General features: G+C 35.5%; 1 protein-coding gene across 3 annotated transcripts in view; it reads right to left on the reverse strand.

The window, feature by feature from the left end:
• The window catches only part of LOC130682130 (probable ubiquitin carboxyl-terminal hydrolase FAF-X), a 166398-nt gene that overhangs the window by 37451 nt on the left and 115759 nt on the right, over positions 1–13188 (reverse strand). For all 3 annotated transcript variants that reach the window (XM_057496266.1, XM_057496267.1, XM_057496265.1), the window contains 6 exons: positions 10750–10858; positions 10105–10251; positions 9168–9314; positions 8254–8476; positions 5546–5766; positions 3563–3753 (listed from right to left, as the gene is read on the reverse strand). In XM_057496266.1, the coding sequence (XP_057352249.1) occupies positions 3563–3753; positions 5546–5766; positions 8254–8476; positions 9168–9314; positions 10105–10251; positions 10750–10858 (1038 nt within the window). The remainder of the gene's footprint in view (positions 1–3562; positions 3754–5545; positions 5767–8253; positions 8477–9167; positions 9315–10104; positions 10252–10749; positions 10859–13188) is intronic.

Genomic DNA, 13188 nt, shown 5'->3' on the forward strand with positions numbered 1-13188 from the left:
CAAGAGGACGGAATACTTCCAAACTCTTTCTATGAAGCCAGGATCACTCTCATACCAAAACCAAGCAAAGACCCCACTAAAACAGAAAATTACAGACCAATATCCCTGATGAACATAGATGCAAAAATACTCAACAAAATATTAGCAAACCGAATTCAAAAATACACCAAGCTGATCATACACCATGACCAAGTGGGATTCATCACAGCAATGCAAGGATGGTACAACATTTGAAAATCCATCAACATCATCCACCACATCAACAAACAGGACAAAAACCACATAATCATCTCCATACATGCTGAGAAAGCATATGACGAAGTTCAACATCCATTCACGATAAAACTCTCAATAAAATGGGTAGAGAGGGCAAGTAGATCAACATAATACAGTCCACATATGACAAACCCACAGCCAACATCATACGTAACAGTGAGAAGCTGAAAGGCTTCCCTTGGAGATCGGGAACAGGACAGGGATGCCCACTCTACCCCGCTATTCAACATAGTTCCGGACGTCCTCGCTGAGGGCAATCAGACAAAACAAAAAAAATACATGGTGTTTAGAATGGTAAAGAGGTCAAAACTGTGACTCTTTGCAGATGACATGATATTGTACGTGAAAAACCCTGAAGACTCCACTCCAAAACTATTAGAACTAATATATGAATTCAGCAAGGCTCCGGGATACAAAATTACTACACACAAATCTGTTGCTTTCCTATACACCAATGACAAACTAGCAGAAAGAGAAATCAGGAAAACAATTCCATTCACAATTGCATCAAAAAGAACAAAATACCCACGAATAAACCTATCCAAGGACGTGAAAGACCTATACCCTGAAAACTACAAGACACTCCTAAGAGAAATTAAAGAGGACACTAACAAATGGAAACTCATCCCATGCTCTTGGCTAGGAAGAATATGGTCAAAATAGACATTCTGCCTAAAGCAATCTACAGATTCAATGCAATGCCTATCAAAATACCAAAAGAATTCTAAAACGAACTGGAAGAAATAGTTCTAAAACTCATATGGAACCACAAAAGTCCCTGAATAGCCAAAGCAATCCTGAGAAGGAAGAATAAAGGAGGGGGGATCTCGCTCCCCAACTGCAAGCTCTACTACGAAGCCACAGTAATCAAGACAATTTGGCACTGGCACAGGAACAGACCTACAGACCAGTGGAACAGAACAGAGGGTCCAGATAATAACCCAAAAGGATATGTGGCCAATTAATATACGATAAAGGAGCCATGGACATACAATGGGGAGATGACAGCCTCTTCAACAGCTGGTGTTGGCAAAACTGGACAGCTACATGTGAGAGAATGAAACTGGATTCTTGTCTAACCCCATACACAAAAGTAAACTGGAAATGGATTAAAGACCTGAATGTAAGTCATAAAACCATAAAACTCTTAGGAAAAAAACATAGGCAAAAATCTCGTCGACATAAACATGAACAACTTCTTCATGAACACATCTCCTCGGGCTAGGTTAACAAAAGCAAAAATGAACAAGCGGGACTGTATCAAGCTGTAAAGCTTCTGTACAGCAAAGGACACCACCAATAGAACAAAAAGGCATCCTACAGTATGGGAGAATAACATCATAAATGACAGATCCGATAAAGGGTTGACATCCAAAACATACACAGAGCTCACACACGTCAACAAACAAAAAGCAAATAATCCAATCAAAAAACAATCTCAGAGGAGCCAAACAGACAGTTCTCCAAAGAAGAAATTCAGATGGCCAACAGACATGAAAAGATGCTCCACATCACTAGTCATAGGAAAAAAGCAAATTAAAACCACAATGAGGTATCACCTCACACCAGTAAGGATCACCACCATCCAAAAGACAAACAACAACAAATGTGGATGACTTTGTGGAGTAAAGGGAACCCTCCTACACAGCTGGTGGGAATATAAATTAGTTCAACAATTGTGGAGAGCAGTGTTGAGTTTCCTCACAAAACTCAACATAGAAATACCATTTGAGCTAGGAATTCCACTCCTTGGAATTTACCCGAAGAATGCAGCATCCCAGTTTGAAAAAGACATATGCATCCCTATGTTTATTGCAGCACTATTTACAGTAGCTAAGAAACGGAAGCAACCTAAGTGTCCATCACTAGGGAATGGATAAAGAAGACGTGGTACATATATACACAATGGAATATTATTCAGCCATAAGAAGAAAACAAATCCTGCCATTTGCAACAACATGGATGGAGCTAGAGGGTATTATGCTCTGTGAAATAAGCCAGGCGGAGAATGACAAGTATCAAATGACTTCACTCATCTGTGGAGTATAAGAACAAAGAAAAACCTGAAGGAACAAAATACAGAAACAGACTCACAGAACCCAGAAACGGCCTAACAGTTACCAAAGGGAAAGGGACTGGGGAGGATGGGTGGGAAGGGAGGGATAAGGGGGGATTATGATTAGCATTTATAATATGTGAGGTGGGGCATGGGGAGGGCTGTACAACACAGAGAAGAAAAGTAGTGACTCTATAGCATGTCAGTACGCTGATGGACAGAGAGTTTAATGGGGTGTGGGGGGGGACGTGGTGAAGGGGGCTGTGTAGTAAACAGAATGTTCCTCACGTAATTGTAGATTAAAGATACCAAAAGAAAAAACAAAAATACTTTGGCCAACTGCCTGCCATAAATGGACCGTGGGCCTGCTTGTAAATACAGTGTTAAGAAAAAAAAAATTAAACAATCCTGTAAATTTATTTCAGTGACGTGGGTGCAGTGATATTAAGGAATTTTTATTGAGGTGTGATAACAATATTATGGTATGCTTATTAAAAAAACCTTATACTCAGAACAAAGTAAAAACTGAAGGAACAGAGCAGCAACACTCACCTAACCCAAGAATGGACTAACAGTTATCAAACGGAAAGGGACTGGGATGGATGGGTGGGATGGGAGGGATAAGGTGGAAAAAGGGTCACTAAGATTAGCATGTGTAATGTAGTGGGGGGGACACAGGGAAGGCAGTATAACACAGGGAAGACAAGTAGTGATTCTATAGCATCTTACTATGCTGATGGACGGTGACTGTAAAGGGTTATTTGGTGAGCAGTTGATAATAGGGGAAGTCTAGTAAACTACAATGTTGTTCAGGAAAATGTACATTAATGATACCAAAAAAAAAAGAAAAAAAAAAGCACCTTACACTCATCAATGAAGAATAAAAAACAATGTCTAACATCTGCTTTAGAACTGTTGAATCCAGATGACTATATTCTAGTATTTTGTTTTTGTGCAATGCACAGGTTTTCCATATTAAAAAGTTAAGTATATCTTAAAGTAAAGAACACTGCTTCTCTTTACTGTGAAAATTTTCTCCTCCTCCTTTTGGAGTAATTGTATAGAAAAAACTCCAAATATACATCCAAATATTTTTTTCTATGCTGTAGGAAAGAGGACAGTCTAAGAGGGTTTGAACATGTATTTTAAAGTTAGTATATTCAAACAAAAAAGAGAGTTTAAAATACTGAGATTTTGAGAAACTACAATTAACATCTATCCATTAATTACCTGAACTCTTTCCAAAATCCTCTGGGCACAAAGTATGGTAAACGAGAAGCAGCTAAATGACCAAAGATGACCTGAAGGTATCTTAAGACACCAATATTGTACTCTTTCTGATCTTCTGTCTTACTTAATGCTGGTTTGTCTTCATATTGTTGAGGACATCTAAAAACATCATCTCGCGGATCAACATTACTCTACAAACCAAAGAACATAATTTGATTAGCTAACCTCAATTTACAAGTAGAGCGAAGCTGAGACAGATACAAACAGTGGAAGATCTGCATTATTTTGTACTCATATATCTAAACCACAGAACTTTCAACTTACTAATATTGGTGCTTATCCTGGCAATTTCACAGATGAGTTATTAAAAAATAGAGTTATTAAAATATACTAGTATAATGTAACAATCAAAGATTTAGTTGACCAGAATGGACTGGAGACAAATGAATGCTTTCTCATCAGACAAAAGAGACAAAAATAGAACTTTCGGTAACAAAAATATTTAACCTTCCCATAGTTTTTCTCCAACATTTCTCATGTAGAGACAATGCATTCTTCATAGATTATATGAGTTAAATTATGTGACATGATTAGAATTGTTAACACTGGATAAGTACAGCCATTCAGAGTACTGCTGGTATAAACAGCATAAATCGAAGCTCTAAAGCTCTTAAGCCCTCTCTATAAAGCAGAATTTGACTACTTTACAGAGCGCTGAACATCTCTGCTCTGCTATGAGGCCTTCTTTACAGAAGTAAATCTCACATTTGCCTTTGAGAAGCTCACAGTTCATAAAAAAGAGTAAATAGGCAGACAACTAGAAGAATCAAAAAGCACAGGGTGTCGAGTAGCAAAGGTGGAATATCTAGTTTCGAATTTCATCTTTTGTCTGAATTAGTCTCCTTTTGCCAAGAGGATGAGCGATCTCTATTTATCCTTAACCTTGTACCGTCGCACTAAACTGGGCTACTGAAATAGGATCTAAATTCAAATCTTTTTGTCAAATAGTGGTCCTCAACCAGGTACTGGTATAGTCACCATATATGGAGATTCTTAAAAAGGTAAACCCAATGACTGGATAGTGTTATTTATAAAATCTGAAAAGAGTGAAAGTAGATGTGTGTTTCAGAATCTAAGTGATGAGCTATATAATTTGAGAAACAAACTAGTTTTGGCTACAGAAATGTAATAACAACAGAAGAACCACTTACTACAATTAAAGTAGAGAAACACAGGAATAAGGGAAGAACCATTTCTACAATTAGAATATTCTCTACACCTTTATGAATTCTGAAAAACTTGTATAAAGGAAATAAAAGATAAAAATAGTTTCAACATAAATACAACTGAAACTTCAGAAGTTTTCCATTTGTAAGAGACACATGAGTTATATGTACTCTGATCTTCTAAAAACTGAAAATCTAACTTTTGTGTTTCTTTTTTCTACTCTGGAATATGCTTGGTAGGTAGTCTGATTATTATTATTATCTAATACTGTTAACAGACTGTGTAGCATTATATAAAGTAACGAATGCATTTGCTTCCTTATGAGAAAATTGTAATCTGAAAAAAACATTAAGAATATCCTAAGAATAAGCACAGACTATGGAACTGATAATACACAAGGTTAATAAATTAAATGGAATAATGTACCTTAAAAAGTTGAATGAAAATAAACTTCAATTATTTGTAAGTGATTGTTTTTCATTTTACAAATACCAAATATACCTACCAGATTGCAGACATGATTACATTGAAATGCTGCTGCTTTAAAAAAGAAACAGAAGTTGTGATAAAGATTATCAACTGCATTTTATAAGATGGTAAGTATAGTAAATCAGAGATAGTAGCTAAGAGTACTGTCCTAATATCAAATGTAATTCAAAAAACTCTATAAGAAACACAATACTCTGAGAAAAACTGTATCTGGTATCAAGGTCTTGAAATATAGGGAAAGAAAAAAGAATTCATAATTAAAATTACCTCGTTGTCCTGCTTCTCTTCACTGAACATGTCATCATCTATATCACTACCAGTGCCTTCAACTGCAAGAATACTGTTCCTGATAGGAGGAATCATGTATAACTGCTGGATCACAGAATTCATGTAACAAGTGGTACCAGCATTTTTGAGGCCCACAAATCCTTCTGGAGGGCGAGGTCTAACAGGTGGTAGGTACTCCCACTTAGTAAGTGCTTCACAAGCTTAACGAAGAAGGAGAAAAGGATTCTCATGAAAGCAGTAATTTAGTCCACTTGCAGCTATGCTATGATGATGATGATATTAGGATATTCAATCATTACCTCAGCCACTTTGAGACAGTACTCTAAATTTTTATTTCAACACTTAACCATTACATAGGTACGTCCTTACCAGAGCCTATGGTTTTACTGTTATTAATTCTGTGACACTCTTCTCAGAAAGTCATTTAAGATGGTATAGTAGTAAATTTGTGTTTTCTTTTTCATTTAAGTACCTTTAATTCGTTGGGATCAGAACTTTAAAATAAATCAAAATGGCATATAGCTTTCTAAGTCTTAGTTATGATTCCAAATCACAGTGTCAAAACCTCCAAGTGAATCTGTTTGCCGGCTGATAAAACAGTAAAAGAAAAATTGCTTTGCTTATACCCACTGTCTTATTCTCAGGATGTAACTGTATAGTGCATTGGAAAGGTTTTGTGAAAACTGTAGATCATTTCATATCCCTTTCTGCCTACCATAAAACCAAAACAACCATCAATCACTATCTTGAAGATGGATTGCATGATTTACAGCACAGTGAGCTGCAAATTATGTAGCCAATAAACAGATCTATTACTAATACATCTAATGCGCTGATAGATATATTACTAAGTGCAAAACTAGTGAAGAACACTCTATACAGTGCATTACTGTTCCTGTGTTAAAAAGACAAACACTGAACAAAGAGACATACATATGTACAATTTGCACTGAGACAACTCTGAACCAGGAATGTTGAATGTGTTGGAAGTTGATAGATTTTAATAATCTAACCACAAAATTCATTAAGCTGAATAATTTTTTTAAATTAAGGTTATCGTTAATACATAATCTTCTAAAGGTTTCCCATGAGCAATATTATGATTTCAACATTCACTCATATTATCAAGTACCTACCACACCCCATTGCAATCACTGTCCATTAGAGTAGTAAGATGCCACAGAGTCATTACTTGCATTCTACATGCTATACTGCCTTGCCCATGACCCACCTATACTGCGAGTGCTAATTACAATGCACCTTAATGCCCTTCTCCCTCTCTCCCCACCCTTTTTTCCCAAACCCCTCCCTTTGGTAATTGCTCGTCCCTTTTTGGGAGTCTGTGAGTCTGCTGCTGTTTTGTTCCTTCAGTTTTGCATAAACTGAATTAAACTAAAAAAAAATTTTCTTTTGAAGATTTACTCTCTCTATATAGATTCCACAGCATAGTAAGTTTAGCTAGAAACTCTAAAGTGTGACTAAAGCGCTCAAGACAAAAAAGATAATTTGAGATGTTCTTAAAGGTTACTATTAATACTGTTACTCTTTTTTCATTAAGCTACTATTGATATACACCCTTATGAATGTTCCACATGAAAAACAATGTGGTGACTACATTCACCCATACTATCAACTACCCACCCATACCCCATTGCAGTCACTGTTCATCAGTGTAGTAAGATGCCAGAGAGTCACTACTTGCCTTCGCTGAGCCACACTGCCTTCTCTGTGACCGCGCACACACCATGTGTGCCCATCATGATACCACACAATCCCCTTCTCCAACCCTCCCTGCCCGCACTTCCCTCACCCCTGCCCTTCGGTAACTACTAGTCTCTTCTTGGAGTCTGTGAGTCCACTGCTGTTCTGTTCCTTCAGTTTTGCTTCGTTGTTACACTCCACAAATGCGCACTGCAAGTACTCTTAAAGATTTATACTAAATACTACTGTGTATTACATTCTCAAGCCTTGGTTTTTCTCTTAAAATTAAACAGACTTTAGGTTCTTACTTTCTGTTTTTTTAATGTACTCCCTCCCTTTTGAGTTTCAGTTCTCTTAAAATCTAACATGGACATTAACCGAGAACGTAATGAAAGCACTTAAATATTATCTTTGGCACACTGATATTCAGAAATTTAACTTTCTCAGGATGCAGATTAAAGTAACATTAAGCAATCTGTAAATGAAGGCTTCATAATCTTTTCAATGCAGACATTTTTAAGTTTTAAGTATTAAATTCTACACCATAAAATGTGGCTTATTATTCTGGAGACTGGATTTTACTTCATCTGAGATGAAATAAAACATTTTACCTAGTTACCTGAACTATCTACAGTAAGGCATTTAAATATACATGTGAAAATTTTCTGTATGAAGTTTCTCTACATATAATGGTCTTAATTATGTATCTGATTACTAGAATTACTGAACTAATTACTTGTTGGTAAAAACAAATGAACAAACAAACATACAGACCTAAGTTAGACACTTCTTTGTTGGTGGTGGTGGTGGTGGTACAAGAAAAACAATTTTAGTCAGAAAGCCAACCAGCTGAGAAGACGGTGAATTAATGTCCTAAAGCACCATCTTACTAAGTTAAAACACTTTCTAAAAGATAAAAACCCAGACTTTTAAACATGGAAATATTACCAACCAGGAAAAACAGCTTTACAGGTTACAATACTTACTAGTTATTGCTGTGCCTATGTAATACATTTCAGTCAAACAGTCTCCTATCTGTTTGAGATTTCTTACACAGCCAACAGCTAATGCTACGAGTAGTTCAAAACCAGCACTGATGGTAGCCGGTGAACTACATACTGGGAGAGCCTGTTTAGCTGGAAGTTCCCCATTTCTCATACATTGCAGGTAAACTTTGGAGGCAGTAAAGATGAAATCATCAATTAATTCCTGAAGAGTTTGAAAAAAACAGACACATACAGTTAGTAATAATAGATTTTTTAAAGATAAAACATTCCTTGGGAAGAACTATTTCTACAATCATCTGACAGAATTACATATCTCGTTACAGAGCAAAAATGATTCATATTTTCAAATAATAAAATTCTACTTCAAAATACTATTTGCCCTAAATAGTAAACATACTTTTCCAGATACTTGGAGGTATTTTAAAAGAGCTGATTGTAACTTAATATATATTCTAAAGAAATGTACTCCTTAAGTCAAATATGAAATACTTATTTTGAATAAAAATAAAACTCATTTTTATTTTATTACGAGGCATACCTAAAAAAGATCTATCTCATCAAGGAAATATGTAAAAAATGAAACATCTTGAATTTTAAAACCTGCTTAACTAAAAAGCCTAGACTTTAACTAAATAGTAAAATCAAATGCTGCTTAGTAACTTTCTAAAGACTGTATCTGAATTTTGATTAGTTTAAAAATCTCTTGAAGAAAGGGAGGCATACATTTTTTAATTACTATAACTTTTATAGAGATGAAGATTTTTGTAAGGTATAAAGAAAGGGTCAAGACGATGTCTCAAAGACAAAGTAATTCTAAGCTCAATGAGGCAGGTTTGCTAACAAACATTTAAAAGGTCATAACAACAAGTTCTGCACCAGAATGTGGAACTTACTTTAATGAGATTAGCACCTCCTTTTTCACAACCAATACGATACTTCTTCTCAGTTGTTTGAAAGGCCAGTAACTCTTTTGTTACCCCAAGATGGCCTTCCAAGATCGGCTCTTCAACACCAGTTTCATCTGTATTTTTAACATTATCCTGCAAAGGGAAAAACAGTATAGGCCAAACCAGAAAAGAAAGAACAAAAGAGCTAAAGGGCAGTGACTTCTCAGAAGTAATTTGCCCAAACCACTCCACTCAGGTAGTTTATTTCTTCTGCAGAAATGTCTCAAACCGAGAACGTAATGAAAGCACTTAAATGTTATCTTTGGCACATTCTACCGCACATAAAATCAGCAATTCTACCGCAAGAGGACCCTGGCAATGTCTTGAGATGCTTTTGATTCACTAAGGAACCACCTACTGCTTGATGAGGCAAAGTTGCTCTTCAGTATCTTATTATGAATAGCATAATTCTGCAAAGCAAGGAATAACCTGGGCTAAAATGTCAATGACATGAAGGTTGACAAGTACTATTCTAGAGGTTTATAAATCAGTAGAAGTATGCTAATCTGAGAGCCAAGAAGCTACACATTTCAAAACCATATGCAGAAATATATTCTGTATAAATAAAAAGTATAATGTGGTTAAATGCTAATGCAAATTCTACTCTATCAGACTCTTCAAACTTAAATAAGAAACTTACATATATCCTAGATGGAGGTTCAAACAATGGCAAGGTACTTGTATAAAACTAGTGGTACTTTTTAAATTCATTAGTGGAAAGCATGGATTTTGTTCAGTTTTAATAAAACACACATTATCATTATACATATTAACATATGTACAAAAACACAGATTTAAAAAATACACTTCATTATAACACGCTTTTAGTAAGGCAGTTGATTTAACAGTGACATAATAATAAACTGAGTATTATACAACTTACCCTAATTCTTTTGAGCCAATCAATTTCATCGTTGAGAAGAACATCAGCATTGGGTACATTAATATTGCTGTTATAAGCATAATTAAGAAGGTGTTGTAGAAGAGTGAAATAGTCATCTGAGTGTCTACCCGCCTCTCCTGCTGTGCTCTGAAAGGCAATAAATTGAAACAATATGAACTCGTAAGAACTCATAAGACTAAGTTCAGAATTCACATCGACTTTTTTAAAAATATGTATGTATGTATGTATCATTTTATTTTGGTATCTATGTATGTATGTATCTATTTATTTATGTATTATTTTATTTTGGGATCATTAATCTACAATTACATAAGGAACATTATGTTTACTAGAACCCCACCACCACCAAGTCTCCCCGACATGCCCTCACATTGACTTTTTAAACTCAGAGATTTGGTAAATTAAGTGGCAATACTTCACATCAGTAATATAAAATAACATTTCTTAATTTATATTTTCCCCAAGTCATTTTTATCCTTAAGTATTTATAAAAAGCAGGAAAAGATGACATTATTTATTAAGCACAGCTGACTTACTTTTAATAAAAATGAAAACTGTAATTTCCTGAGTGTTTCTCATTTTAAGAATGAATTATATTCGTGAATCCATTAAAAAATGTCTCACCTCCAGAACGGTAAAGAGCAGAGTAATGAAGAAAAGCAGAGGCCTGTGTCCAATGCAACATCTGGTGCACATTAAAAAAAAATGTTCCTGTGCCAACTGACGAACAGTTCTGAAATAAAAACATTTTCTGTTTAATGTATTACTTTCATACAGAAAAACAACAATAAATCATTCCAACAGTGGGGGATAATTTAACAATAAAATATAAATTAACTCCTCCTTAGAGCTTAACATCTCTATTGCACAGTAAACCTTAACTATTTTTCACGGTATGAAACCTCAAATGGTAACCAAGTTAGGTAACAAATCACTAGGTTCGGGTCACTTAATATTTAACCTCTCAGACTCTTTAATATGTACTGTGAATCAGGTGGGGCTGTGAGAAGGACAAGCAAACATGAATGAAACGTGGTCTTTATTTGCAAGATATCTTTGAAAACACCTCGTGGAACAATCTGGAAATACACGTAGGGATACATAAAAGGTGACGTTTATAGTAAGCACTCTATATCTCGTTTTTTGGCCTCCCACATAACTCTTTTTAATGAACTGTGCTGTGAAGCAAACGACTTGTAGAAATTCCATATAGGTAAAGCTAGTCCTGATATTCTACACATTCTATACTCAATTCAGAAACTCACAGGGAGAGACCCAGTTGTCTACATTTTATATTAAGCAATCCCAATGACTCTGATGTACAGCAAAGTTTGAGGATCATCTGAATATTTTATTGTAGAACATCACCTCTTTGGAAAGGTTTGGGAAAATCTGTTTTATTCTTAGTATCAGGAACTTCAACTAATTTGTATTTATCTGTATGTTTTTAAAAGACTGTATAACATATTATCTCTCTGTAATATCATATTGAGTTTACCCCCATGGTACCAGAACCTACAGATATGAGGTTGACAAAGTTACCAAAGTGGTAAACATTACCTGTTTCCAGGCTAGAGGTCTGTGTCTCCCATTAGAAAATGATAAATTAAAACTTCTGAAAATTTAGGAACATACTGAGTCCTCTCATCATGATAAAAACAAAGGCAACACTATCAGTTTCAAATCTATTTAATGGGTAAAGGACAAGTGGAAAAGCATTTGCAAACAATACATATAGTGATAACCCTTTCTTTCAATAGGCAGCTACTTGGAAAACACTGAGTACACCTGGTCCAGCAACAGCCAGTCTCACTTGCCTCTCCTTAAAATGTCAGCCCACTGACAACTGTGCAAATCTGCCATGCCCCATCTCCGCAAACTACCTGCTTTGCTCAGAGACTGTGCCTAAGTGGCAAAGCTCTCCCTTACTATTTGAAGTGACAAATTCATTTTGTCTTTTTATATCAGTTATTAAGTAGTAATCTCACTAATCTTTCAAAAGCAAGCTATTCCAGACTTAATGTTGAGTCTGCAGCACCAAGAACAGAGTCCAAGACTGAGTGAGCGTCACAAATATGTTTCTGTCTTCTTGCTAGCTGCTGAAATTCTGAACAAATGCGTGGTCCAAAAGAAAGGATTTTAAATTCTATGTATTAAACTCCCTGTTGGTTTCACCTAATTAGTGAAGTATTTCCTGAGTGTCCTCATAAACCCAAACTGTAGACAATTACAAGGAATTGACAACATCCTTAAAAACAAAACTAAAAACCCCAGAATAATACCACCCACCACCAACAAAACCCCTAACACCTAGGAAGCCAACTTAGAAGGCTAATGTTCTAGAAGTATTTTAATCAGAAATTTTTTTCCCAATGGGCTAAAACATCATCTTCTTAAATGAAAAATTCTGAAAAACACTAATCAGTGCTCAAAAAATGAGAGAAGCCAAACGGCAGAGCAGAAGGCTCCAAGCTCCTTCCCTCCACAGAAACATAAAGCACTAAAAATTGTTAGCATTCTGGAAAACAAGCCTGAGACGTTCAGTTTATACCTCAAGTCGATTCCCAAAAACATACACAACATACAATAACGTAACAAGAAAAACAACAAAACCACAGCTAAAACAGATACTCTATGAAGTATCTGGAATCAAAATGTCATACATTTCAGATGTCTAGTTTTCTACAAAGAGCCAGGAAACTATGGTCCCATTCAATGGATAAAAAACAAGTCAACATATGTCTATAAGAACAACCAGATGGCAGACTTTTAGACAGAGCAATTAAATGGCTGTCTGAAGGATGCTCAAAGAATTTGAGAACAAGAAAAGAGAGATGAACAAAATAAAAGTATCAGTAAAGTGACAGAGAACAAAAAGAAGCCAAGGGGAAAACTTTGTGCCACAGAAATTTTTTAATGTAATCTGACCACGACCTTAAATGAGAAATACACTGCAGGGACTGAAAAACAGGCTTGAGCACTTGATACTTAAAAAAAAAGTTGGGAACATGAAAACACAACAGTTGTAACGATGTCAGGAGCAGGAGAAAAAAATTAATGAGT

Source organism: Manis pentadactyla, chromosome Y, assembly GCF_030020395.1.
Source record: "Manis pentadactyla isolate mManPen7 chromosome Y, mManPen7.hap1, whole genome shotgun sequence".
Classification (NCBI taxonomy): Eukaryota; Metazoa; Chordata; class Mammalia; order Pholidota; family Manidae; genus Manis; species Manis pentadactyla.